Source organism: Mustela erminea, chromosome 7, assembly GCF_009829155.1.
Source record: "Mustela erminea isolate mMusErm1 chromosome 7, mMusErm1.Pri, whole genome shotgun sequence".
Taxonomy (NCBI): Eukaryota; Metazoa; Chordata; class Mammalia; order Carnivora; family Mustelidae; genus Mustela; species Mustela erminea.
The window spans coordinates 26,913,777-26,940,027 of NC_045620.1; the positions used below are offsets into that span (position 1 = coordinate 26,913,777).

The 26,251-nt window shown below is 46.2% G+C and overlaps 2 protein-coding genes across 2 annotated transcripts in view; one reads left to right on the top strand and one right to left on the bottom strand.

The window, feature by feature from the left end:
* The window catches only part of C7H20orf96 (chromosome 7 C20orf96 homolog), a 38,223-nt gene extending 24,007 nt beyond the window's left edge, over positions 1-14,216 (bottom strand). Inside the window, exons 1-2 of the mRNA XM_032351104.1 lie at positions 14,070-14,216; positions 12,420-12,528 (exon numbers count right to left, since the gene is read on the bottom strand). The gene's annotated coding sequence lies outside the window, so the exon portion shown is untranslated. The remainder of the gene's footprint in view (positions 1-12,419; positions 12,529-14,069) is intronic.
* Positions 1,520-4,659, top strand: ZCCHC3 (zinc finger CCHC-type containing 3). The gene has a single exon (XM_032351105.1). It carries the CDS (start codon positions 1,936-1,938, stop codon positions 3,151-3,153), a length of 1,218 nt encoding a protein of 405 aa, XP_032206996.1. The 5' UTR covers positions 1,520-1,935; the 3' UTR covers positions 3,154-4,659.
* Positions 14,217-26,251: the final 12,035 nt, after the last annotated feature.

Sequence of the window (26,251 nt, forward strand, 5' to 3'; positions counted from 1 at the left end):
AAGACTTGCTCTCCAGTTCACTCAGCACCTTGTCCTTATTTAAGGTACCTGCCTGATCTTGTAGATATTTGTATGATATTGCCTCCCACCCTCCCACCTGGGGTGGGAGGGCAGGGTAAGAGGAATGGAAGAGATTATTTTAAATTATATAGGTTCTGTTTGGTTTTGTAAATGTTCTCCCAGTGAGCTGGCAAACAGAAAGAGGAAAAGAGTGGATTATGTGACTACCAGAGTTTGATGCCTCTGGTAGTGATCTGAGTATGATCATGGTAATGTGTGGCAGTGAAGAGATGGAGGAAAGCACACCAGAAGTTATAATGTGAGGGAACCGGAAGGTCCAAATGGCACAAGAGTTGGAGACGTAGGCTTCCCTGAGACCAATATGTGGAACTGGGTGAAGCGAAAGATCGTAAGCGAAGAACTCACAGGGACTCCGTAAATGCTAAGTAGAACTGGAAGATATGGCAGAGAAAGAGGAAATAATCCAACACCAATAGAAGGAAAAATAACCTTGCCTGGAAACCCACTGTGGACCCAGTTCTTTGACACAGGCTATCTCCTTGAACCCCAACATTAGCCCTCTGAGAGTAGACATTAATATTCCTTCATTATGGGTGAGCAAACTAATCTATAAAAACTGAGGTCATTGGTCTCATGTGACAATGAATCTCTCATGAGATTCAAAGTAATCAGATTCACACTAGGGTCTCCCTGTCTCCACAATCGACCTCTTCTTTCACTAAAGTCACAATGGTCACTGAAGCACCCTGAAATGCACACAGACTTGCATTAAGAAAAACGAAGCTGACAAAGGGTATTGTTAAACCCATCCCCTCAGACACCCAGATTTTATCAATGCTTCCCAAGCCCGTTGAGACAATGAAAGAGGAACAGAAATTCTGTCCAGCGCTAGCTTTAGCCGAGAATCTTTGTTAACCAGATTTTTCTGGAGAGTGTGATGGAAACAGCTTTGCTCCACAATGTCAGAAGCAAGCGCTTTTAGAAATATAAGCCAGCTTCACGTGGTAGCCTATTAAGTCTGCCACTTCACCAAGTGTTCTAACCCGGTCTCCAAGCCCCCTACCCCCTGTAAAAAGGGTGTGATCACAGTGTGGTTTTGGAAGATTCCATGTGATAAAGCTTGCAATGTCCGAATGTGCTTAGAACAGTAACGGGCACTGAGGAGCTCAATATATTATAATTGTCATCACGAGTATGATGGAGGTCTATTTTTAAAAATAATGCAGTATTACTTGGAAATGTATCAAAAAATAAGGACTATAGACAGAGGTGTAGTGTGATAAGGCACAGTAAAAATTCTAACGATATAAAGTCAAAATAGTCCAAAGTTAAAGGTAAACTATCCACTGTAAAATTCTTTCAACTTTCTCTGTTAGAAAATGTCCATAACCCAACCCTGGAAAAACAAGGCATTGTCGTGTGCTCTGGGAGGCAGAGTCCGTTTCGTTTTGTTTCCGGATAAACAGAAAAGGTATAGAAAAGCAAACGAAACGGGTACATTCTCCTGCGCTCGGGCCCGCCTCAGGGCCGAGGGCCGTTCGCGATGCTGCCTGAATGAAATCGAGGACCGCTTGCGAAAGAGCGAATCCTCGAGAGCGCAGCCCGGGGCTGCCAAGCCCTCGCAAGGGACAGGGACGCGCTCCAAGCGGCGCATCCCGCCTTGGCGCCCGGGAGGTGGGGCCGGAGCGCGTCGCCGGAGCCGCAGTTCGGCCGTTACCCGAGGGCTCCCGGCCGGCGCTGGCCGCGGCGCGCAGCGGGTAAATACCTTCAGCGGGGAGGGGGAGAGAAGCGTCGAATTTCAAAAAAAAAAAAAAAAAAAAAAACACCAAACCCCCACAGCCCCCGGCGGGCGGGAGCGCGGATGGGCGCCCTTTGGCTGCGGGAGCGAGTGGAGGATGCTGGGAAGGAGGTAAAATGGCCACCGGCGGCGGCGCGGAGGAGGAGAGGAAGCGGGGGCGGCCGCAGCTCCTGCCCCCCGCGCGGCCCGCGGCTCGCGGCGAGGAGCCCGAGGGCGGCCGCGAGAAGATGGGCTGGGCCCAGGTGGTAAAGAACCTGGCCGAGAAGAAGGGCGAGTTCCGCGAGTCGCGGCCGCCGCGGCGGGAGGAGGAGGGAGGCAGCGGCGTGGGCGGCGGGCTCGGCGCCCCCGCGGGCCTGGCGGCGCCGGGCCTCGGCGACTTCCCCCCGGCCGGCCGTGGGGATCCGAAGGGTCGGCGGAGAGACCCGGCCGGCGAGGCGGTGGACCCCCGCAAGAAGAAGAGTGCAGCCGAGCCGGGCCGGAGGAAGAAGGCCGAGGCGGCGGCGGCCATGGCGAGCCCGGCCAGGCCTGGCGCGGTCGAGGACGCGGCGGAGCGGTCCGCTCAGGACGAGCAGGCGGTGGCGTCGGGCCCCGCGGCGGGCCCGGGTAAGGGACGCTTCCTGGTGCGCATCTGTTTCCAGGGAGACGAGGGCGCCTGCCCGACCCGGGACTTCGTTGTGGGCGCGCTCATCCTACGCTCCATCGGCATGGACCCGAGCGACATCTTCGCGGTCATCCAGATCCCTGGCAGCCGCGAGTTCGACGTGAGCTTCCGCTCGGCGGAGAAGCTGGCCCTGTTCCTACGCGTCTACGAGGAGAAGCGCGAGCAGGAGGACTGCTGGGAGAACTTTGTGGTGCTGGGGCGGAGCAAGTCCAGCTTGAAGACGCTCTTCATCCTCTTCCGGAACGAGACGGTGGACGTGGAAGACATCGTGACCTGGCTCAAGCGCCACTGCGATGTGCTGGCCGTGCCCGTGAAAGTGACCGACAGGTTTGGGATCTGGACCGGGGAGTACAAGTGTGAGATCGAGCTGCGCCAAGGGGAGGGCGGGGTTAGGCACCTGCCGGGGGCCTTCTTCCTGGGGGCCGAGAGGGGCTACAGCTGGTACAAGGGGCAGCCCAAGACATGCTTTAAATGTGGTTCCCGGACCCACATGAGCGGCAGCTGCACGCAGGACAGGTGCTTCAGGTGTGGGGAGGAGGGACACCTGAGCCCTTACTGTCGGAAGGGCATCGTGTGTAACCTCTGTGGCAAGCGAGGACACGCCTTTGCCCAGTGTCCCAAAGCAGTTCACAATTCCGTGGCAGCTCAGCTAACCGGGGTGGCTGGACACTGAACACCCGCCTGCCTGCCAGGGTGAATACAGAGCCAGCTTACCCCTCTTAAGTGCCAAAACTTTTTTTTAGACCATTTTTTACGTTTTCGAAGGAGATCTTTTTAAACCTACAAGAGACATCTCTCTCTCTGCCTTCTTAAACCGAGTTTACTCCATTTCAGCCTTTTCTGAATTGGTGACTCTGTCATCAGTAACTACCGAGAACTGTAGTGTGCAGATGTGTCGCCTCGCCCTTTTTAAAATTTTGTTTTTATTTTTGTATGAGTTGTTTTTGTTTTTTTGTGTGTGTGGGTTTTTTGTGTGGGTTTTTTTGTACTTTTTACTCCCCACGCCTTGTCTTTTCCCTGGACTTTCACCCATTGGGCTGCCTTGCTCATCTTTATGCCCCAGCACTAGGTACGGGGCCCACCACGTGGTAGGCACTCCATCAGTGTTTGTTGAATTGAGAACATTGTTGACTGTGGCTTCCGTCAGGGTGTCTACTTTTTGCAGCTCTTCCCCTCCCGGTTTAATTTGCTGCTTCTAATCTATGTGGTCTGAGAATTTGTGAAACCAGTGTTGTTAGAAGTGTATGTAATCTGAGTCAATAAGCTCTGAATGGTGGCCAAGGGCCTCTCTTATGGCATTAAAATGCATGGACTTTGGGACAGCTGTTCAGTGGCTCAGAAGCCATTTTTCACAGAATCATGGAATTTGGAATCTTCTTGTTGGAAAGGACCTAAAAATTGGTTTAGACCAATCCCCTGGATTTCCAACAGATGGAACAGGCCCAGAGAGGTTACATGACTGGGTCAAAATCACAGAGCTGTCTGGTGCCAGAGCTAGCCTAGAGTAGAGTTCCCTGACCCCAAGCCCGGTGCTCATTCCACTACCTCTCACACTTCACAACATTTTCCTCAACACTTGAGGGCCCAGAAAGTCTGATCTCTCCAGAATGATGAGCCCAGAGGAATGCTTAGAAATCATCTGGGGGAGGAAGCAGAAAGGGATTTAGCAGGGGCTTCTGAATACTTGGGAGATAGGGAAGGGACAAAGGAACATAAGCTAGAGGGTACTCATTGCTCCCTGGGGTATCTTATCTGGATTAAAGTGCCAAGTCCTTTGGGGCCTTACCCTACATCATTCATTGCCACCACTTAGAAATGGGGGTGTTCCTGAATAAGGAAACCTCCCAGACGTTTACATTTGTACCTTAGCCTCCATAGCTAGAAACCCCAGAGAAGTCTCAAACTGGAGCTCATCCACAATTTCCTGATTCACAGGAGAAAGGTGATTTTAACCTGGAATCATAAGCTGTTAACTCTAAAATGTGCTTGCAAAACAGGTCAAGCAAGAGGGCATTGGGTCAACTAAGTGTTATCAAGTTAAAGTAGAAAAGACAGTACACTGCTTTTGTTTTAGTTTTTGTTTTCCCTTTGCTTTATGTTTTGCTATTTCCTTGTGGCTTAGAATGTAAAATCGATTGTTAAGTTTTGTTCTGAATAAATATTTATCTTTTGTATTGCTAACACCGTTGCCCTATCTCCTTTCAAAGTGTAAGATGCTCCAGTACACAGAGTCTCCTTCAATCAATCCATATTTCTACACATCATTTGTTTACCCTGCAAATACATTTCTAACCCCTGCAGGCAATGCTTAGCACCTACTATGTTGTGCCAAGCCCTTTGTTACCTAAACCCTATGTATGCATGGCACTCACTTAGCACATTGTAAAAACTCAAGTTTTAAGCCCTAACTTTGCTCCAAGGAATCAAAATCACTGGTGTGAGTGAAAATATTTTTAGTGAGCATCCTCAAACAATTCTGATGGGCAGCCAGGTTTGAGACCACAGTTCTGACCTGTACTAAAATGAGAAAGATGGATTCTGGCCTCGGGAGATTACAATGGGGAAAACAGAAGTAAGATGTTCACTTCATCATCTTAGAGTTCCTGTAAATGCCCACGAACTGGATGCAGAGTATTTATGGACTTTTAAAAATGCATCTCTTCCGGTACTAGAGGAGGAAGAAAGAGGCCAGGAAACTTCCTACAGAGCTGACACTCCTCCAAGCCAGCCATGGAGACCCCAGACAACTGACTGAAGGATTTTCAGCTCTGAGACTAAAGTGATCCAATCCTAAGAACTAGAGTTCTCAGTGTTGATTCTCTAACTCAGTGATTTGAGGATATTTCCAGAGCTGATAAGGTGTAATTGAGGCCTGGTTGGCTTTCAGGAGCCCAGGCCAGCTCAGCCTCTCCTTGTCTCCCGAAGCTAACAGACCCTTCCCTCCTTGATCCCTCCCCCTCATCTCCCCCCTTCTCTGCCTTGGGTTTCCCTCCTTCACAGGCAGAAGGCGGGGAGAAAGCCTGCATTCATCACACCCGCCCTCCCTCCAAGCAGGCACTGTGCCAAGGAGCCTCCTTGGAAGGAATCTTCCCTCTCTCTGCCCTCCCCCTCTCCCTCCCATCTCTTCTAAGGGAGCAGAGGAAGAAACTATTTCCCTGCCCATCCCCCCACAGGATCTGCTCCAGGGCCTCCTGCCTGGCAGTCTGGGGACAGAGCCATGGGCTGGAATGGAACAAACCTCCCCCAGCTTCCTCTCCTGATCTAGCAACCCCCAAATTACAATCCCTCACTGTTCAAGGGTTCCTAAGGAGTGTGCAGAGATCCCCAGAATGAGGCTGGCTGACTAGCTGGCATTCCTTCATTGGGCTTTCAACAAATACTGAGAGCCATTAGAGCCAAGACCCTAGGCCCTATAGCTCAGGGGTTAGAACACTGGTCTTGTAGAGCCAAGCCCTCCCGCAAGGCACTTTGCATGTACCCTGAATGAGACAGTTACTTGCCGAGGGAGATGCAGACGAGTAATGAGCAGTTTTTAAGATAATATTAAATATTTTTAAATATTCTGAAAAAATTATACAGAGAATATAGAATTGAAGTACAGGTCTCCTGGAAGAGATGATGATGTCATGACAGAAATCTGCAAGATGAAGAAGCCAGGTGAAGAGTGCAGAGCCATCTATGCATTACAGACAGCCTGTGCAAAGACCCAGAGGCCGAAGCATAAAGGGTGTTCAGGCTGACTGTAGAGTCCCAAAGATGTGCTTGGGAAAAGGCCAAGAGGAGGTGACCCAGGGCCTGTTGGTGTGACTTAAGGGGCTTTATTTTGTCCTGACCCCCTCCAGTCTGGCCATCTCCATTCCATCCACTTAGCATGAATCCTAAGCGCCAACTCTTTCTGGCAATTAAATACAGCACCATAGTCAAGTTCCCTGGGACTCAAATTCTAGAGGCACACAAAGACATAATTACAAACTATGATCAAGCCCTGAAAGAAACATACAGAGACTGATCTGGTCTTGGAGGTTGGGGATAACTTCCCAGAGAAAACCTTTGAAGTGAGATCAAAAATATCAGGAGTTAATTGAGAGATAGGATAGGGGGTTAACAGGTGGCAAGGGTATACTAGCCTAGGCAAAAGGGACAACAAGCATAACAACCCTATGGTGAGAGGAGGCATGGCCGGTTCTAGAAACCAAATGAAGCCCAGTGTTATCAGTCCAGGTTTAGAAACAGAAACCACTCTAGGTACTGAAGAAAGTGATGGGGCCTAGGTTGGGTCTTAGGAATGAATCCTAGAACCCTACTGAACTGACCTACTAAAGGAGCTACTCTCATAGAAACGAGCCAGGAAGCCATCACTGGAAAGGCCGAGTTTGAGGACACACTACTGAAGCTACCATCCAAGGACAGGCTGCCGGGATCAGGAGGCCATTTCTACCACCAAGACAATGAAATAAGTTTTTGAAGCCAGAGACAGGACACCAGTGTCTCCACAACCTTACTTAGGAGCAGAAACAGCCAAAACTGTTTGACTTCTGCCTGACTTCCACCTTCAAACCTCATGCAAATGTATCTACTTGCTAGAGCTTGAGCTAGAGGGGAGTCAGGAAGTGTTTTAGCTTTCCAGCATGTGTAGCACAGGAAGGCACATAAACAGTGAGAATCAGGGCACTTGGCTGGCTCAGTTTGTAGAGTCTATGACTTTTTCTTTCTTTCTTTCTTCCTTTTCTTTTTTTTAAAGTTTTATTTATTTAAGTAATCTCTACACCTCACATGGGCCTCGAACTCAAGACCCCAAGACCAAGCGTATGCTTTTCCGACTGAGCCAGCCAAGAACCCCATGAGCCTGTGACTTTCTTTTTTTTTTTTTTTGTCAGAGAAACAGCACACGCACAAGCAGGGTGGTCGGCAGGCAGAGAGAGAAGGCTTCCCACTGAGCAGGGTGCCCCCACCCCCATAGACCCTGGGATCATGACCTGAGCTGAAGGCCGGCACTCAACTCACTTTGCCATGCAGGCAGCCCAAGCCTGTGACTCTTGATTTCCGGGTAGTGAATTAGAGCCCAACGTTGGGGGTAGAATTAAAAAAACAAACAAAAAACAGTGGGAATGGAGGCCATCTCCAACTAATCCTATCCAGAACAGCTAGTGTGGCCACCGCACAGAGGCACAATGTATACAAAATACATTGCACTTTGTACAATGGTACAAAATAAAGCTGAAGATCCTGGGGATTTGGTTAGCCATGTTTAGAGTTTGAATCTAAGAATGATGATGAGGAGATACTGAAAGGTTTCTAAGCAAGGAAGAGACATGATCGGCGTTAAATTTTTAAAATTTTTAAAAAAGATAATTCAGAGGGCCCATGGGTGGCTCAGCCAGTTAGGCTCTGACTCTTGATCTCAGCTCAGGTCTTTACCTCAAGGCCATGAGTTCAAACCCCATGTTGGGTTCCATGCTGGTGTGGAGCCTGCTCGATAAAAAATAAAAATTGAAATATCATTCAGGATGATATTTCAGCAGGAGCCCAAGTATAAAGAAGGGCGGGAGACCCAGGGGTGCCAATCAGTTAAGCAGCTGACTTCAGCTCAGGTCATGATCTCGGGGTCCTGGGATTGAGCCCCACATTGGGATCTGTGCTCAGCAAGGAGTTGGCTTCTCCTTCATCTGTCTCTCCCCCTACTCATGCTCTCTCTCTTGCTCTCTCAAATAAATAAAATCTTTTTTAAAAAAGATTTTATTTATTTATTTGGCAGAGTGCAAGAGAGAGAGCAAGCAGGGGTAGCAACTGAGCAAGGAGCTGAGCCAGAAGCCTGACATGGGACTCGATTCCAGGACCCTGGGATCACGACCTGAGCTGAAGGCAGGAACTTAACCCACTGAGCCACCCAGGCATCCCTAAATGAATAAAATCTTTTTTTAAAAAAGTATAAAGTTTGAGAAGAAGGTCTTGAGGCCGATTTGGGACACAGAGAATGTCTGAAGAAAGGTATGGAATAGGTGGTTTAACCCAGGTCTTAAATTCTAAGGAGAGTTCTGGGCCAGAGAAAGAAACAGAAGTCCTATAGCGATGGCCTTCAAACTTTTTAACTACATCCCACAATAAGACAGACATTTTATACCATGGCCATCAGACATATGCACTTATGTACTTATGTATAAAGAAACCAGTGTTTATGTATATAAAAAAATAACATTAACCCTTTGGGTGATGTGCCCTGACATTTTCCATTCTATTGCTTCATTCTTTTACAAATCCTTATACAACCCATTAAATTGATTTTACAGCCTCCTAATGGGTCATGAGAAAAAGCTTGGGGGAGAAAGAGTACAGCAACTTGGATCACACCGTAAGCAGCTCTGACATGTGAGTCTTCCCGATGGAAAAGGATATTGTGACACACTAATAAAGGACAGTCGGAAGGGAAAAGGGAAATAAGAGTGGAGAGACATACAAACCAAGGAAGGAAAGTTACCATCAGTGGGATTAACAACTGGATTGAGTCTTGCAAGAGATCGAGTAAAATTGCCTTTGAGAAATATCAAGCGAAGTCAGGCTTGAAGAGCACCCCTGGACTGAGTAATGGGGAGGTCACTGGTGAAGGCCTTTTTGAGGCAGAATGATGGCAGCAGGAGACCAACCAAGGAACAATCTTCCTAAAATGCCAATCTAGTGCTCTGGGGCTCCCTATAGCTCTAGGGAGTCAACCTAATATCCTATTCCTTTCGCAAGAAGCTCCTGAACTCCTTTGGGACCTCATTCTCAGCCAGAATGCCCATCACATCTGCTCATGTCACCTCCAGGTAGGAATTCAGGATGGTGGAGGGTGCAGTGGTACAAGAGCAAACTGGGGGTAAACAGAGCTCAGATTATACCAAATTTAAGGTGGGGTCTCATGAGAGTGTACCAGACATGTCCAAATCCGATGGGTCCATACAGTGCCACTTACTGGATCGTCAACCTGAGACTATTTGGGGGAGGACATGTTTCATGAAAACAAACACAGATATAATACAGAGGAGAATGCAAACTTTACAGAGCTTTAAAGTAAAACATGGGAGGAGCCTGGGTGCCTCAGTCTGTTGAGCGTCTGACTCCTAATTTTGATTGGGGTCATGATCTCGGGGTTGTGGGATCCACCCTGAGTCAGGCTCTGAGCTGGGGGTGGGGGCTGCTCAGGATTCTCTCTCTCCTTCTGTGCACCCCCAGCTAAATAAATAAATAAATAAATAGAAACATGGACTATTTTTGGAAAAGTTTGGCATGATCTATCAAAATTTAAAATTCACATAATTGGAGCGCCTGGGTGGCTCAGTGGGTTAAGACTCTGCTTTCAGCTCAGGTCATGATCTCAGGGTCCTGGGATCGAGCCCCGCATCAGGCTCTCTGCTCAGAACTTCCTTCTCTCTCTGCCTGCCTCTCTGCCTACTTGTGCTCTGTCAAATAAATAAATAAAATCTTTTAAAAAGTAAATAAATAAAGTCCACATAATCATTAACACAGCATTCACTTATAGGAAATGAATCTATAGCTAGATTGTTCTCTCTCTCAAATAAATAAATAAATAAACCTTTAAAAGAAAAGTAAAGTCAACAAAGTAAGATATGGTATGTTACTGTTTAAAATTTCTAACTTTAACTTTTTGATATTTTTCAGTGGGTTATAAAAGACAAATCGTAAAATATTTAAAGTGTACAATGTAGTGATTTGACATACATATTGTGTTTTAAGATTACGGAATTAATATGTACACATGCTTATTTATATATAGAATAATTCTGGAAGGCTATTAATGAAATTGGTAACTGCTGTGGTTTCTTTTTTTCTAAGATTTATTTATTTAAGGGTGCATGGGTGGCTCAGTTAGTTAAGCCACTGCCTTTGGCTCAGGTCATAATCCCAGGGTCCTGGAATTGAGCCCCACATTGGGCTTCCTGCTTAGAGAGGAGCCCACTTCTCCCTCTCCCTCTGCACCACCCCCTGCCTTATTCTCTTGCTCTCTTTCAAATAAATAAATAAAATCTAAAAAAAAAAAAAAAAGCTTTCTTGATTTATTTGAGAGAGAGAGCATGCCTGTTGCGGGTAGGGGACAGAGGGAGAGAGAATCCCCAAGCAAATTCCCTACTGAGCGTGGAGCCTGACTGGGGGTTTGATCCCAGGACCCAGAGATCATGACCTGAGCCAAAATCAACAGTCAGCAGCTTAACCGACTGCGCCACCCAGATGCCCCAACTATTGTAGCTTCTGAGAAGAACTGGATATTTGGCGTATGGGATGAAAGGAAAATTTATTTTCTACAGTATGTCCCTAGAGGTTTCGTTTTGTTTTGTTTTGTTTAAATTATTTCATGTGTTGGGGCTGGGTGGCTCAGTTGGTTAAGCGTCTGCCTCCTGCTCAGCTCATGATTCCAGGGTCCTGCGACAGAGTCCTGCATAGGGCTCTCTGCTCAGTGGGGAGCCTACTTCTCCCTCTCCCACTCCCCCTGCCTGTGCTCTCTCTCTTTCTCTGTCAAATAAATAAATAAAATTTAAAAGAAAATTATTTCATTTGTTATCTCTGGCAAAAAACAACAAAAACAACAAAAATAAGTGCAAAATACAACACAAGACTTCAAAGAAATTCCTGTAGACTCTGCAGAGACTGGAGTCCATTTCCTCTATCTTTAAAAATTTAAAAAAAAAAAATTGATGGAAAAGTTTAAGACCCTAGAACAGCACACTCACTGCTCTCCCTGCTTCCTAGCTTGGTCTCCTTCAATCCACGACTACAGTCCCCAGAATGACATTTGATCACATAACTCCCCCATTTAAAGACCTTCAAAGACTTTGTGTCCTCCCTGGGGCCCACCAGGCCCTGCTGGAGCCCTGCCTCTTCTGGGCCTCACCCCCTCACCCTGGCTGGGCTCCTGCTAGTCATTCCAGGAATTCACCCATGGTTAACTCTTACCTTTCCTGGTGCTCAGCTCTAATGCCACTTCCTACCTGCAGCCTCCCCTACTCTTCTAGAGGAGACCCTCTCACACTCTGCCGTCATTTCAGCAGCTCCTTGCAAGTACAATGGTATGTTTATTTATGCCATGGCTTTATTAATATCTGTCTTTGTCTCTCAATTTTGAGCTCACAGAGGACAGGAACCAGGGCTTTTGTTGCTCTTGGTTATAGCCCAGCATTTAGCACTGTGCGTGGTACATCGTAGAAGCCCAATAAGTGTTCATTTGCATGAATGATCTAGAAATTACTTGATAAGGTTACAGATCAAGACATTGTGTCTACTTGTCCTTTTTTTTTTTAAAGATTTATTTATTGGAATGCCCGGGTGGGTCGGTCAGTGAAATGTCTGGCTCTTGGTTTCCTTGGTTTCCTCATGATCTCAGGGTCCTGGGATAGAGCCCCATGTCAGGCTTAACGCTCAGGGTGGGTAGGCTTGTCACTCTCTCTCTGCTCCTCCCCCCCATGCTCTCTCTATCTCTCAAAAAAAAAAAAAAAAGATTTATTTATTTACTTATTTATTTGAGTGGGAGAGAGAGAGCATGTGTGTGGGAGGGAAGGAGCAGAAGGAGAGGGAGAGAGGGAGAATCTCAAGCCAACTCCCAGCTGAGTGCAAAGCTGTCCTCGGGGCCTGGAGGTGGGGCTCAATCTTGCTACCCTGAGTTCACTAACAGAACAGACACCTAACCAACTGAGCCACCAGGGCACCCCTCTACTTGTCCTTCTTTAATGATACTCAAAATATCTCTTACCACACCTGCACTGATTCTATACTGAAAATGGCTTCTTCTTTCATCTTTAAAAAACAAATTCACTCCTTTTGTGTTTTCACTTTTGATTAAGGGTTTCCTTCAGCCTGAGTGGTCAGCCCCATCCTCCCCTAGTTCTCTGAGAGCATATCCCTGAGACAGCCCTTGTGTCCCCTGGCACAGGGAGGCACAGAAGAGAGTACCTGGTTCCTGGGTTCCAGATGTCCAGCCTCAATTCTCTCTCATCACAGCAAGAGTAGCTGTTGGCCTGAGATCTGATTTCTCCTCCTCAGGAGGTGGAGTGAAGATTCTCTATGTTAAAAAAAAAAAAAAAAAAAAAGATTCTCTAGGTACAAGAGGAACTGCTCCCAACGCCAAGTTTGTGTCCTCCCTTTCTAGAACATTTCCTAAGACCCCAGAATTCCCTTCCAAAATATCCCTAAGCTCATTTGCAGAGCCTTCACGGGTCTCATCCCTGGGTCCCTCTCAGCTGAGGGCAAAGTACACTGCCTAATGCACACCTTATAGACCTGAGGCTTAGTTTTCAAAGTAGCGGTTTCCAAGAGACAGCATGGATGTGGCGGCTGGGCCGTCCACTCATACAGGCTGGGTCCCTCACTGATGGGATGGGAGGTAGCTGGACAAGGGCAGGACGCAGAATCCAGTTGCTCTCCTTGGACCAACACATTCTGGCTCAGAACTTCAAGGGTCCTGGAATTCTGATTCGAACCTGCCTTCCAGGTTTTTCTGAGGATATATTGGTCAAGAAGGAGAAGAAAACATATGGCATTAGGCACATTAGATTGATGTATAACTTCTAACTCTTTAGAGATATGTGGACCTCCAACTGTACCCTCGTTCCAGACCCCACAAATGCCTCTCTTCGATTGTCACTTCTTAGCTTAGACAAACCACATAAACCTCTCTGGGCCTGTTTTCTTACCAGAAAAAAAATGAGTTTAATGATAACTGCCTCATCAGGGATGGTGAGAAAATGAAATGAAACAATTCATGCAAAGGGTTTGGCAGAGTGCCAGGCCCTCAGCGAACAGTAGCTACCCCTCCTTATTTTTCTCTTGTTTGCCCTCCGGCTATCATCTGCCATGATTTTCTCTATGACATCTAAACTGGTCTCTTTTGTAGGATTTCCACACAGCTCCTCCCTACTCCCTCCTTACCCAGTAACCATATAAGCTCCCCATTCTCTCTGCCTAGGCAGATCCCACCCCTCTTCAATTATGAAACAGCTACTGGTGATTGCACGCTTAGGATGTCTCAGGCATTGTATTAAGAACTTGACATGCATTATCTCGACTCAGTTCTGACGCCAACTCAGTGAAGTATTATTATTCCCCAAACACAAAGACACTGGGATCTGGAGAGTTGGAGCCCTGGCAGCTGGCGAGTGGCAAAGCCAGCGGGAATGTGAACCCAGGGAGTCTTACTGCACAGTCAGGTCTTCCAAATACCCAGTCACGATCCTGCGTGCCTCCCCCTCCCTCGTGCCAGCGCACCAGGCGACCCCTCTCTCCTTCTGAGGCGTCATACTCCATCAGTTCTCGGGGTCTGTCTGTGGAACTTCACCCCAATAGGGCCGGCACTTTGTCTCACGCCACGTTGCCCACATCAAGGATCCTCCCCCCATCCCCACCCCCATCTCTCCTTTCTCTTCCTTCCTCCCTTCCTCCCTTCCATTGAATATTGAGTTCCTACTCTGTGCCAGGCTTTGTGCTCGTTCACATGCAAAACATTACCAGTGAAAAAGTCAGGGGCGGATAGAATTTTATGTCATTTTTCTCTTTTTTCTTAATGGCTTTCTGTTTGGCTGATTGTTCCACCCGGTGAGCACGCACCCAAGTTCCTCGAACCCAGTTCCACTGTTGCTTTGCTAGGTAGCTTTGGTCAGAGGAAGGCCCTGTCCCCTTAACTCCCAGCCCCCACGTCTCCTTCTCCGGCCCTCAAATCCAGGCCGCCCTGCCCCCTCCGGAAGGGGGAGTTGGGGGCGAACGCCGAAATCTGAGTGGCTCTTTCAAGCCTCCGTTGCCGTAGAAACCGGCTGCACAGGCCTTGGCGGTCCATTACACCATCCTCCAGCGACACAGCCAATGGGCTTCGAGCTCCATCCAGGCGCCCCCGCCCCTCAGCGGCCCAGCAGCCCACCAATGGGCAGGCCCCTTGGCTTAGAGCCCTGCCCTCGGCCCAGGCACACCACCAATGAGCTTCGACCCCGCTCTCCCTCTAGCTTCAATGTAGGAACAAGACTCGATTTAAAAAAAAAAAAAAAAAAAGGAATTCTCTAAATTAGAAGGAACTAGTAGTAACGCCTCTGTCAGTTGCAGCCTGAATGATCTTTGACTGGTATTTTATTTAAGGAGAACGAAATTGTTCCAATTAAACAACAATATATGTCATTCTGTACTAAATTTGAGGCAGTGAAAATGCAGGCAATGGGGATAATATCTGCTCTATGTGGATTTCTTTCATTATAGGTATTCTCACTTAATTTAAAATGATCAAGGAACCAGTCATCTTCCCTTCTTTGTATTTCAAATACATACAAATTAAAGATGCTGTGATTTCGATGCTGAGTTCATGAGACATTGACCCAAGTAACTGAAAGCCAACTTTTAATCAGTTTAAACTCCTGCCTGAATTCGAAACGTAGTGAAAGTGTAGGATAAATGAATATTTATTTTAACCCACTGAAGAAATTCCACTTTCACGGTACGTTGTGTAATGGCTTTGACACTCTAAAGTCTAAATAAACTAAATGTGTATTTAAAACCTTATGTCAGGGGCGTCTGCGTGGCTCAACCGTTAAGTGTCTGCATTTGGCTCAGCTCATGACCCCAGTGTCCTGGGAACAAGCCCCATCTCTGGCTCCCTGCTCCTTGAGAAGCCTGCTTCTCCCTCTCCCACTCAACCTGTTTGTGTTCCCTCTCTCGCCGTGTCTCTCTCTGTCAAATAAGTAAATTTAAAAAAAAAATTAATGTTATTTTAAAAAATAAACTTTATTTTATTTTTTCAAAGTTTTATTTTCTATTTTCTATTTATTTAACACAGGGCTTGAACTCAGGACCTTGAGATCAAGAGTGTGAAGTTTAACCAACTGAGTCATGTAGGTGCCCCAAAAATGAACTTTATTTTTTAGAACAGTTTTACATTTATAGAAAAATTGTGAAGATAATACAAAGTTCTTTATCCCCCACCCACTCTGTTTCCTCTATTAACATTTTATATTAACGTGATACATTTGTTACAATTAATAAATCAATACTGATACATTATTAGTAGCTAAAGTCCATAGTTTATTCATATTTCCTTAGTTTTATTTTTGTTTTTTTTAAAGATTATTTATTTATTTATTTATTTGACAGACAGGGCAAGTAGGCAGAGAGGCAGGCAGAGAGAAGAAAGGAAGCAGTGAGCAGAGAGCATGATGCAGGTCTCCATCCCAGGACCCTGAGATCATGACCTGAGCTGAAGGCAGAGGCTTTAACCCACTGAGCCACCAGGCACCCCATATTTCCTTAGTTTTTATCTGATGTCTTTTTCTATGCCAGGATCCCATCCAGGATGGGAATCTCATTTATCCCATAATGCCTTCGTTCCTCTGGCCTCTGGCAGTTTCTCAGACATGACTTAGTACTATTGGTGTTAACCTTGATTAGCTGGCTGAAGAGGAGTTTGTTAGGTTTCTCCACTGAGAAGTTACTTTTCTTTTTTCCTTTTTCATACTGTCCTCTTTGGAAGGAAGTGACTATGCTCAGCCCAACCTAAGGATGAAGAGTTATGTTCCACCCCTCCTTGAGAGGAGAGTATCTACATAAGTTATTTGGAATTTTTCTGCAGTGAAGATTTGTCTTTTCTATTTACTTATTCTGTTATTTATTTATATCAGTATGGACTCACAGGTATTTATTTCATACTTTAGGTTATAATCCAATACTACTTAATTTTATTGCTCAAAGGGTTCCAGCTTTGGCCATTGGGAGCTCAGGTAACTCCTGTGTCCCTTATACATGCCCCCCATCTTTGTGTGTCCTTTCTTCTTACTGTTGTTGTTCTTGGGCATTTCCTTCTTTCTGGCACTATGTGATACCGCAGGTTTTTCTTGCATATTTCCTGCCCCAGTCTAGAACTAGCTGTTTCTCAAAAGTCCTGATTCCTCACATTGGAGAATGGTATTAGAAATCAAGATCGGGTGCTAAGTGTGCTCATTGCTATTAAGGTGTCATTTCTTTTAAGCCTTCTCAACTAACAGAACAAAGAAATAGGGGTGCCTGGGTGTCTCAGTGGGTTGGGCCTCTGCCTTCGACTCGGGTCTTGGTCTCAGGGTATGGGGATTGAGCTCTACATTGGGCTCTCTGCTTGGCAGGGAGCCTGCTCCTCCCCTCCTCCTACTTGTGATCTCTGTCTGTCAAATTAATAAATAAAATCTTAAAAAAATAGAACAAAGAAATATATGTGTATATATTAACCTGTGTGTAAACACTATACATATTTCTGTATGTAACTGTCTGTATCTATATTAAACCAAACATGAGTTCATATTTATATTTCCAACTCTAATCCATTACCACATGAATCATTATAGCCTTCTCTCCTTGCTTATCTGTAAACTCCCACTCCAACAGTGAGAAACCTGGCTCCCACTATCCACCATCCATTTACCTAATTGTTCAAGACCTGTGTGCAAGTATAGCAGCATCAGCATTGCTGACCCATACCCTTGTAGAAAACTTTATCAACTAGAGTGCAGTACTTCTGTACACTTTCTTTTGCTTTTAGTTTTACAAGAGCCACTCCTTTCTGAAGTTACTTAAGCCAGTGCCTTTTTCCCATCCTCTTTGGTGGGATTGTCTTATACATGTGTAATATAATTTGAATGTTTCATTACATTCTGCATTCCATCTTGAGATTCTCCAGATGCTTTAAGTGTTGTTGTTGTTGTTGTTTTAATTCTCATGCATTAGCATTTACCCTTTGTGTTGTACACTTCTATGGGTTTTGACAAATGCATAATGGATTCAACATTATAGTATCATACAGAAGAGTTTCGTCACCCCAAAAAGTCTTCTGTACTTCACCTCTTCAACCCTCTCTCCCTCAAACCCTGACAACCACAGGTCTTTTTACTATCTCTATGGTTTTGTTTTTGGTGCCTTCTTAAAAAAAAAAAAAAGATTTATTTGGGGTGCCTCAGTTGTTTAAGGAGCTGCCTTTAGCTCAGGTCATGATCCAGGGTCCTGGGATCCTGCACATCAGGTTCCCTCCTCAGTGGCAAGTCTGCTTCTCCTTCTCCCTCTGTGATCTCTCTCATTCTCACTCTCTCTCAACAAATAAATAATTTAAAAAAAATTTTAGGGGTGCCTGGGTGGCTCAGTGGGTTGAGCCACTGCCTTCGGCTCAGGTCATGATCTCAGGGTCCTGGGATCGAGTCCCGCATCGGGTTTTCTGCTCAGCAGGGAGCCTGCTTCCCTCTCTCTCTCTCTCTGCCTGCCTCTCTGTCTACTTGTGATCTCTCTCTGTGAAATAAATAAATAGAATCTTAAAAAAAAATTTTTTAGAATGAAAAAAATTCATTCTAGAGAGAGAAAGTGTGGTGGTGGGCAGAGGGAAAGAGAAACTTAAGCAGACTCCATGCTGAGTGCAAAACCCAACTGGGGCTGATCTTATTGCCCTAAATCACAAGCTGAGCCAAAACCAAGGGTTGGCCGCCTAGCCAACTCTGTCACCCAGGTGCCCCTGTGCCTTTTTTTTTTTTTTTAAGAGAAGACACACAAGAGTATATTTGTTGTTGCTTTTGTTATAGCTACCACTCACTGAACCATTACCATGTCCTATGTCCTGAACTATTATACTCTCCCATTTTGCAGATAAGAAAATGGAAACTAATGAGTTGAAATAACTCCCTAAGGACTAATTATATTGAATACATTTTTACTTCAAATCCTGAACACGTTGATTGTTTGGACACATCCCAGTATCTGGAATGCTTGACAGAATTCTGAGTCATCGAAGGGCATCCACTACCTTTAGCCAATAAGATGAGGATGACCTACTTCCTGATTTACCAGGTCGTCTCAGTTTATTTCTGTTGCTCCAGCATAATTATTAATAGTATCCCTTTCATCATAAACAATATGGTCACTGCCAAAGGAAAAAGTCTAATGAATTTTAGAGTCAGGTTGTAGGGGTAAAGATTAGACTCCAGGAGATGACGAGATGTAGCAGGGCTGTGTGATTTCAGAGTCACCAGGCAGCACCTGCTCCCAGATCAAATCCCCTCCCCCATCCAGTCATTTTCCCCTTCCTTCTCCCAATCTGATTAACCCCCATTCCATCAGTTGTGCTGGTGCTGTTAAAATGACTCTGCCATTGTCCTCTTCTCCCCATAAATATGTCCCTAGTTCTGGTCTCTCCTTCCGGTCTTGTGCTTCTCTGAGTCTCAAACTACATCTCATGGATTGGCCATCCAGTGTTCAGGCAGGATTTTTAAGACTTCAACATTTCACAAAGAAGTTAAAAAAAAAAAAAAAATCCTCCTCGTTCAAAAACAAAACAAAACAAAACAACACACGTTTTAAAAATTTGGGGATAGGCAAAAGTTTGCTCACTTTTTATTCTGCTAAAATGAGAAAAACTTCCATCTTCTATACATTAACCTTGTCTATTAGAAATATAATAAGGGGCACTTGGGTGGCTCAGTGGGTTAAAGCCTCTACCTTCAGCTCAGGTCATGATCCCAGGGTCCTGGGATCTGGGCCCTCATCGGGCTCTCTGCTTGGTGGGAAGCCTTCTTCCCCTTCTCTCTCTGCCTGCCCCTCTTCTTACTTGTGATCTCTCTCTCTCTGTGTGTCAAATAAGTAAATAAAATCTTAAAAAAAAAAAAAAAAAAACCAAAACCCAAAAAGAAAATAAGCAATGACAGCACAGTGATTATGAAGCTGAAGATCCAGAACTTGAGTTTCTTCAACTCTGTCATTCAATAGGACCACCTGAAACTTTCAGTGAAACAAACTTTATAGTGAAACAAAGAGTGAACCATAGTGTGGCAACTGCAAATTTTATTATTTAGTAAAATTGTATTATTACACTATATTATATTAATTACATTACAATTTCATTTGATAAAATTATTGTTTTGTTGTGTTTTGTTTTAAGTAGGCTCCATGCCCACCATGGGGCTTGAATTCATAATCCTAAAATGAAGAGTTTCATGCTCTACTGACTGAGCCAGCCAGGCGCCCCTGATAAAATTACATTTTACCGAATTTGAGTAATATATTTAATCTTAAAATTGATTTTTTTAAAAAGATTTTATTTATTTATTTATTTGACAGAGAGAAATCACAAGTAGATGGAGAGGCAGGCAGAGAGAGAGGGAAACAGGCTCCCCAATGAGCAGAGAGCCCGATGCGGGACTCGATCCCAGGACTCTGGGATCATGACCCGAGCCGAAGGCAGCGGCTTAACCCACTGAGCCACCCAGGCGCCCTTAAAATTGATTTTTATTTTCAAAGTGTTTTCTTGTGTTTAAACCATAATGTGACATAATTATCATTGCAAATGATCACTATGTAAATATTTTTTTCTTTTTTTTTTTTAAGATTTTTATTTATTTATTTGTCAGAGAGAGAGAGAGAAAGCACACAAGTAGGGGGAGTGGCAGGCAGAGGGAGAAGCAGGCTCTCCACCAAGCAAGGAGCCCCATGCAGGACTCAATCCCAGGACCCTGGGATCATGACCCAAGCCGAAGACAGCTGCCCAACCAACTGAGCCACCCAGGCTTCCCTCTTTTTTTTTTTTCCCCAAAGAAATATCTCAGCGTAATTGAAAACTATTGATTCAATACTCTTTTCCTATTTTTGCGCTGTAATGTTTGTTTTTGCTGACATGATTACACATAAAAAGTTCAAAGAAAGAATATTTTCACCATCTACATTTCTTTTCCAGCCATTATCATTAGTGTTATTGCATTTTATGAGTATTATTGAAAATATTATCAGTTAGGGATGTCTGGGTGGCTCAGTTGGTTAAGTGGCTGCCTTCAGCTGAGGTCTTGATCCCAGGGTCCTGGGATCGAGTCTTATATCAGGCTCCTTACTCAGTGGGGAGCCTGCTTTTCCCTCTGCCTGTCTCTCCCCTGCTTGTGCTCTGACAAATAAATAAATAAAATCTTTTAAAAAGGGAGGGGCAGGCCACCTGGATGTCTCAGGCCTGCCTTCTCAGATCTGCCTTCAGATCTCAGATCTGCCCTGGTCATGATCCCAGGGTCCTGGGACTGAGGCCTGCATAGGGCTCCCGGCTCAGCGGGAAGCCTGCTTCTCTTTCACAAGCCCTGCTTGTGTTCTCTCTCACTGTGTCTCTCTGTCAAAGAAATAAATAAAATCTTTTTACAAAATTAAAAAAAAAAATGAAAAAAGAATAGGAAAAAGTAAATAATGTAATTTAGAAGATATCGGTGTTAAAAAGATGGGGCACCTGGCTGGCTAAGTGGGTTAAAGCCTCTTCATTCGGCTCAGGTCATGATCCCAGGGTCCTGGGATCCAGCCCCATATCGGGCTCTCTGCTAGGCGGGGAGCCTGCTTCCCTCTCTCTCTCTCTGTCTGCTTGTGATCTCTGTCTGTCAAATAAATAAATAAAATTTAAAAAAAAATTCTCTCTGTTCCTCTTCCATTGCCACTCCACTCCCACCCCCACACCTTCTCCAAAAAAAGAAAAAAGAAAAAAAAAGTTCTCTGTCTTGAGTGTCACATGACCCAGGTAGACCACAGATACACTGAAGGGAGGGGAAGGGACATGGGGCTAGGAGAGCCACAAGGTGGGAGACAGAGGTGGGAGTGCTAGAAGGGGTGAGGGAATGGACTTACAACACCCCGTGTGGGGAGGAACTTCAAGTTTGTGAGCTTGTCCCACAAACTGAAGACGCTAATGTGGTTGGAAACTGGTTCAAGACAAAGAAAGCAGGAAAGGAGATCAGATAGTGAGTGGGGGCAAATCAAGCTTGGCCTGGTGGGCCCCATGAAAGCCTAGTGTTCATCTTGAGAGTAATGGGGGAACCAGTGAAGGGCTTTAAGGGCTTTTACACACAATCTGATTTATGACTAGAAAATACCATCACTCTGGCTTCAGGTAGGAGAATGAAATGGAAGGAGACCTGGTGGGTGCAGGGCAGGTGCCCAGAAGAGAGGTGATGGTGGCCTGGCCCACTGGGTAGTGGTGGTCATCATCTCTTCAAGAACCTCACTGTCTTCTTATTGCAATCTATACAGAACGACTCAGTGGTAAGCCCAGCATTAAAAACCTATGGCCTACAAGATTCAGACATTGGGGCACCCATTTGAAAGGACTCAAGGTAACCTGTGTGCATTGATAACCTCCACATCTCAGTGGCAGGCTGGAGTTTTAGGTTTTATTTTCCAAAATTTTACCTTCTTCTCTGGGCTCCCATAGGAATTTGAGTGTATACTCCCGATAGAACACTGCCTTTTATTCACTCAATAAATATTTAATGAGCTCCTATTATGTGCCTCCTACTCTCCTAGGGATAGAGCCCTAAAACAAAACAGACAAAAATCTCTGCCCTCTTGGGTCTTATGTTCCAGTGGAGAGAAGATGGGCAAAAACCAAGTGAACAAATAAAATAATTCCAGAATGTGAAAACTGCCATGAAGCAAACAAAAAGATGGGCAAAAATGAAGACATCTGACAACATCGAACTTCGGACAAGATGTAGCTGAAAAGGATCTCTTCTGGGGCGCCTAGGTGGCTCAGTTGATTAAGCAACCAACTCTTGGTTTCTGCCCAGGTCATGATCTCAGGGTCCTGGGATTGAGTCCCTCCCTGGGCTGAGCATGGGGCCTGCCTGGTATTCTCTCTCTTCCTCTTCACCCCCCTCAATGCCCCCACAGGCATAAGGGTAGTGCATATGTTCCCTCTCTCTCTCTCTTTAAAAAAAAAAAAAAAAAAAGATTAAGGAAAGAAAAGGATCTCTTCTGTGCTGCTGGTGAAGAAGTTAATTGGTGCAACTGGGAAGTCTGACATCACCTAATAAAAGTTAGCATTCACATGTCCTCAAATGTGGCCATCACAGTTTCCATGATTGACTTCCAGGCACATATTTAGGATTGGTAACAGTAACACTCTTCATAAGAGCAAAACCTGGCAATAATCCAATTATCCATGGATGGGACAACAGATAGGAAAACTGTAGCATATCCCCACAATGGAAAATGAATCAGCCCCACAGGCGTGCAATACTTTAGGTGAATCTTAGCCCTGTAATACTGAGTGAGAAAGTAAATACCAGAATATTACATGCAGCATGATACCTTTTTGACAAAGCTAAAGGCAAGACAATATATTTTTAAGAAATCGTATTTTCAAAAGTAAGAGAAAGGAGAAATCGCAACCCTCACACACAACCCTCACACACTACTATGGTGCAGCAAGTCCACTGAGACAGAAAGTAGACTAATGTGGGGCACCTGGGTGGTTCAGTGGGTTAAGCCTCTGCCTTCAGCTCAGGTCAGGATCTCAGGGTCCTGGGATTGAGCCCCGCATCACTCTCTGCTCAGCAGGAAGCCTGCTTCCTCCTTTCTCTGTCTGCCTCTCTGCCAACTTGCGATCTCTGTCAAATAAATAAATAAAATACTAAAAAAAAAAAAAAAAAGAAAGAAAGAAAGAAAGAAGACTAATGTTTGCTTAGAGGTGGGGGTTAGAGTACAGGTAGAGGAGATGGAGGAGAGATGGATAACAAGCAGAGTTTCTTTGGGGGCTGATGAAAATAGTCTAAAATTGATGGTTGTGCAACTCTGTGTATATACCATTGCATCATATACTTTAAAGATTTTATTTATTTATTTGACAGATCACAAGTAGGCAGAGATGCAGGCAGAGAGAGAGAGAGGAGGAAGCAGGTCCCCACTGAGCAGAGGGCCCAATTCAGGACTTGATCCCAGGACCCTGGGATCATGACCTGAGCCGAAGGCAGAGGCTTTAGCCCACTGACTCACCCAGGCGCCCCGCATCACATACTTTAAATGACTGAATAGTATGGTCTGTGAATTATATCTTCATAAATCTGTTAAGAGGTTTTTTTTTTATTTTAAAGATTTTATGTATTCATGTGAGAGACAGAGACAGCACAAGCGGGGCAGGGGCAGAGGGAGAGGGAGAGGGAGAGGGAAAAGCAGACTCCCCACTGAGCTGGGAGCCCACTCTGGGGCATGACGTGGCGCTGCATCCCAGAACCTGGAGATCATGACCTGAGCCTAAGGCAGAATCTTAACCACCTGAGCCACCCAGGCACCCCATGCTCCCCCCTACTTTTTTTTAATGTAAAGGAAGTTTCTGGATAGACATTACCTCAAGCAAGGGAAGGGAGAAGGGTTGGGAAAGGAGTTCATAGAAGTTTGGTTACTGGCAATGTTTCGGTTCTTGTGCTGGTTGCTGATTTAACTGTTTTCTTTTTTATTTTTTAAAGTTTTTTTTTTTTTCTTAAGATTGTATTTATTATTTGACAGACAGAGATCACAAGCAGGCAGAGAGGCTGGCAGAGAGAGAGAGAGGAGGAAGCAGGCTCCCTAATGAGCAGAGAGCCTGATGTCGGGCTCCATCTCAGGCCCCCGGGATCATGACCTGAGCCAAAGGCAGAGACTTTAACCCACTGAGCCACCCAGGCGCCCCTGTTTTCTTTTTTGAAGACTTTATTTATGTATTTGAGAGAGAGGGAACACAAGTGGGGGAGGGGCAGAGGGAGATGGAGAGGGACAAGCAGAGCCCCCATCTAGCAAGTAGCAGGATGAGAGGCAGCTCAGTCCCAGGACCCTGAGATCACGACCTGAGCTGAAGACAGATGCTTAGTCCACTGAGCCACCCAGGGACCCCTTAGTTTTTATTATATTATATATAAATAAATACAAACATAAGGTGAGTTAAATATGGGCAGTGATGAAAATGTGCCACAGACAAGCGATTCTGTGCACCTGAGCTGCAGAATGGGGGGGCTACAACAGAGTGGTCAGGGCAGACCTCTCTGGAGAATCCACCTAAGCTGAGGCTAGAATAAGATGCGTCAGCCATGTGGGGATGGGGTGAAAATTTTTCCAGGCAAAGGAGAAAGCATGTACAAAGGCCCTAAGGTGGGCCTTCTGTGTTTGAGGAACATCCAGGAGGCCAGTACCCTGAAACCCTTAGAATAATAGAAGCCACCGAAAGGCCAGAATAAACCTTTGAGAGTTCTTAAGCACTGAAAAGATGGCCATGCCTTCATGTCATTTAGAATAAAACACCATCTTACATGGAAAAAGTGTAAAAGTGTTAGAAAATTCAAAAAAACCTTTAATTTCCCCATGATTACTTTGGATACCTTCCTTGAAATAAATACAATCACACCCCGCCATTTTTATTATGTTAGTGTCTCTACGTTGTTAGTGTCCAGAGTCCCAGATAACTAATATTTATTGAACATTTACTAGATATCAGGGACTTGTTCGCAGCCATTATCCCGTTTAACTTGTACAACAACCATATGAGGAAGAAACCGCTTTTTCCCACTTCAAGAAGGAAAGGGAGGCACTTGCATGCGAATAAAGTAATTCTGACTCTGGAGGATTGAGCTGGCCAAACTCCCATTCTGAAGGTTCAAACCCGGGGGATCTCCAAATCTCAGCGTCCAGCACATCTGCGGAAGAACCATTTGGTCGGAAGCAGGGCCTTCCCCCTCTGAGCGCCCTGTGCCTTTAAGAGTCGCCCCCTCCCTCCCGCCACGCTCCAATTTCCCTCCCGGGCACCCAAGAGCATCACCCCGCCCCCCGCGTCTGCAGAGCCGCACCTCAGCCCTTGCTCCCCGCCCCACAGCCTCCTGCTGGGCTCTGTCCCCACCCGCCCGGTGGTGGGTGAGTTCTGCCTCCAGGCTTTCACCCTCCACCCTCGGCCCCGCACAGTGCCCACTATACCCCAGCGGAATTCCACTTTAGAGACCCTGATCCCGACCCCTCCCAGCTTCTGATTCCCAGGGGCGAGACCTCAGCGCCCCCTCCCATCGCCCAGGCCCATGGCGCCGTGAAGGTGACCTCCCCCGGGGGCAGCACACGGCCCGCGGTGCCCAAGCGGGCTCACACGTGGTGAGTGGGGAGCGCGCAGCCCCTCCCCGCCACGCGCCTCGAGCATGCGTCGCGGACACGCCCCTTGGCCTAGCTCCGCCCCCGTGCCCGCGCACGCTTCTCCAGACTCCGGAGGGACGTCGCGCCCTAGTCCCGCAACCAGCTGGTCGCGGTGTGGGGTGGGACCTGGGATGGGACACTCCCCGCATCCTCGAACCTCTCTTGAGGACTGTGAAAAGCATAAAGTCAGCCCTCCTCGGGACCCTTGGCTGGAAGGCGAGATGCCCCAGCGAGATGCTCTGAGCTGGGAGGAGAGAGCTGGGACCACGAGCCCGAGATTCGAGCCCTATTCGGCTGCCTTCCTTGTTCCGAATCCGGGAAAGTGGGCGTCGTATTCCGTTCTTTCTCAGGACTCTTGTGGCGCCTCAAACGAGACTTTAAAAAATATTCATTGGATTTGTGACAAAAATCACTTGTCGAGCCCCTGTGTGGCTGGACCGTGTGTGTACTAGGCTGGGGCTACATTTATGAAACGAGGAGTCTGTCCCCTTGAAGAGCTTTCCCGATCCTGAGTCCCCTACATTCTGTTCTGGGATGGTCCACAACAGACCTCCAAAAGGTTTTGTTTTGGGCCTCCAAAAGAGGAGGGCGCGGAGGTCCCACCTGGCAGCAGGTGTCACTGAATAAGCTAAAAATTTCAAAGGCAACGTGGGGCGGAACAAGCTTTCGGAGGCAGATGGGAAGGGCGCTCCGCGTTCCCCCACCCTCCTTCCAGTCCCCAGCCTAAGAAAAGAAACCGACCTCATCCAACACCCTCCAACCCAGCCGCGAGACCGCCCCGCCCCGCCGCCCGAGCCCCGCCCCATCCCGGCAGCCAGCGATTGGGAGATGCAAATACCAGCTTCTCTGCCCAGCAACGGGTG

Excerpts from the sequence above, each read along its gene's own strand:
- ZCCHC3 (XM_032351105.1), top strand. The coding sequence starts at position 1,936 with ATGGCCACCGGCGGCGGCGCGGAGGAGGAGAGGAAGCGGGGGCGGCCG.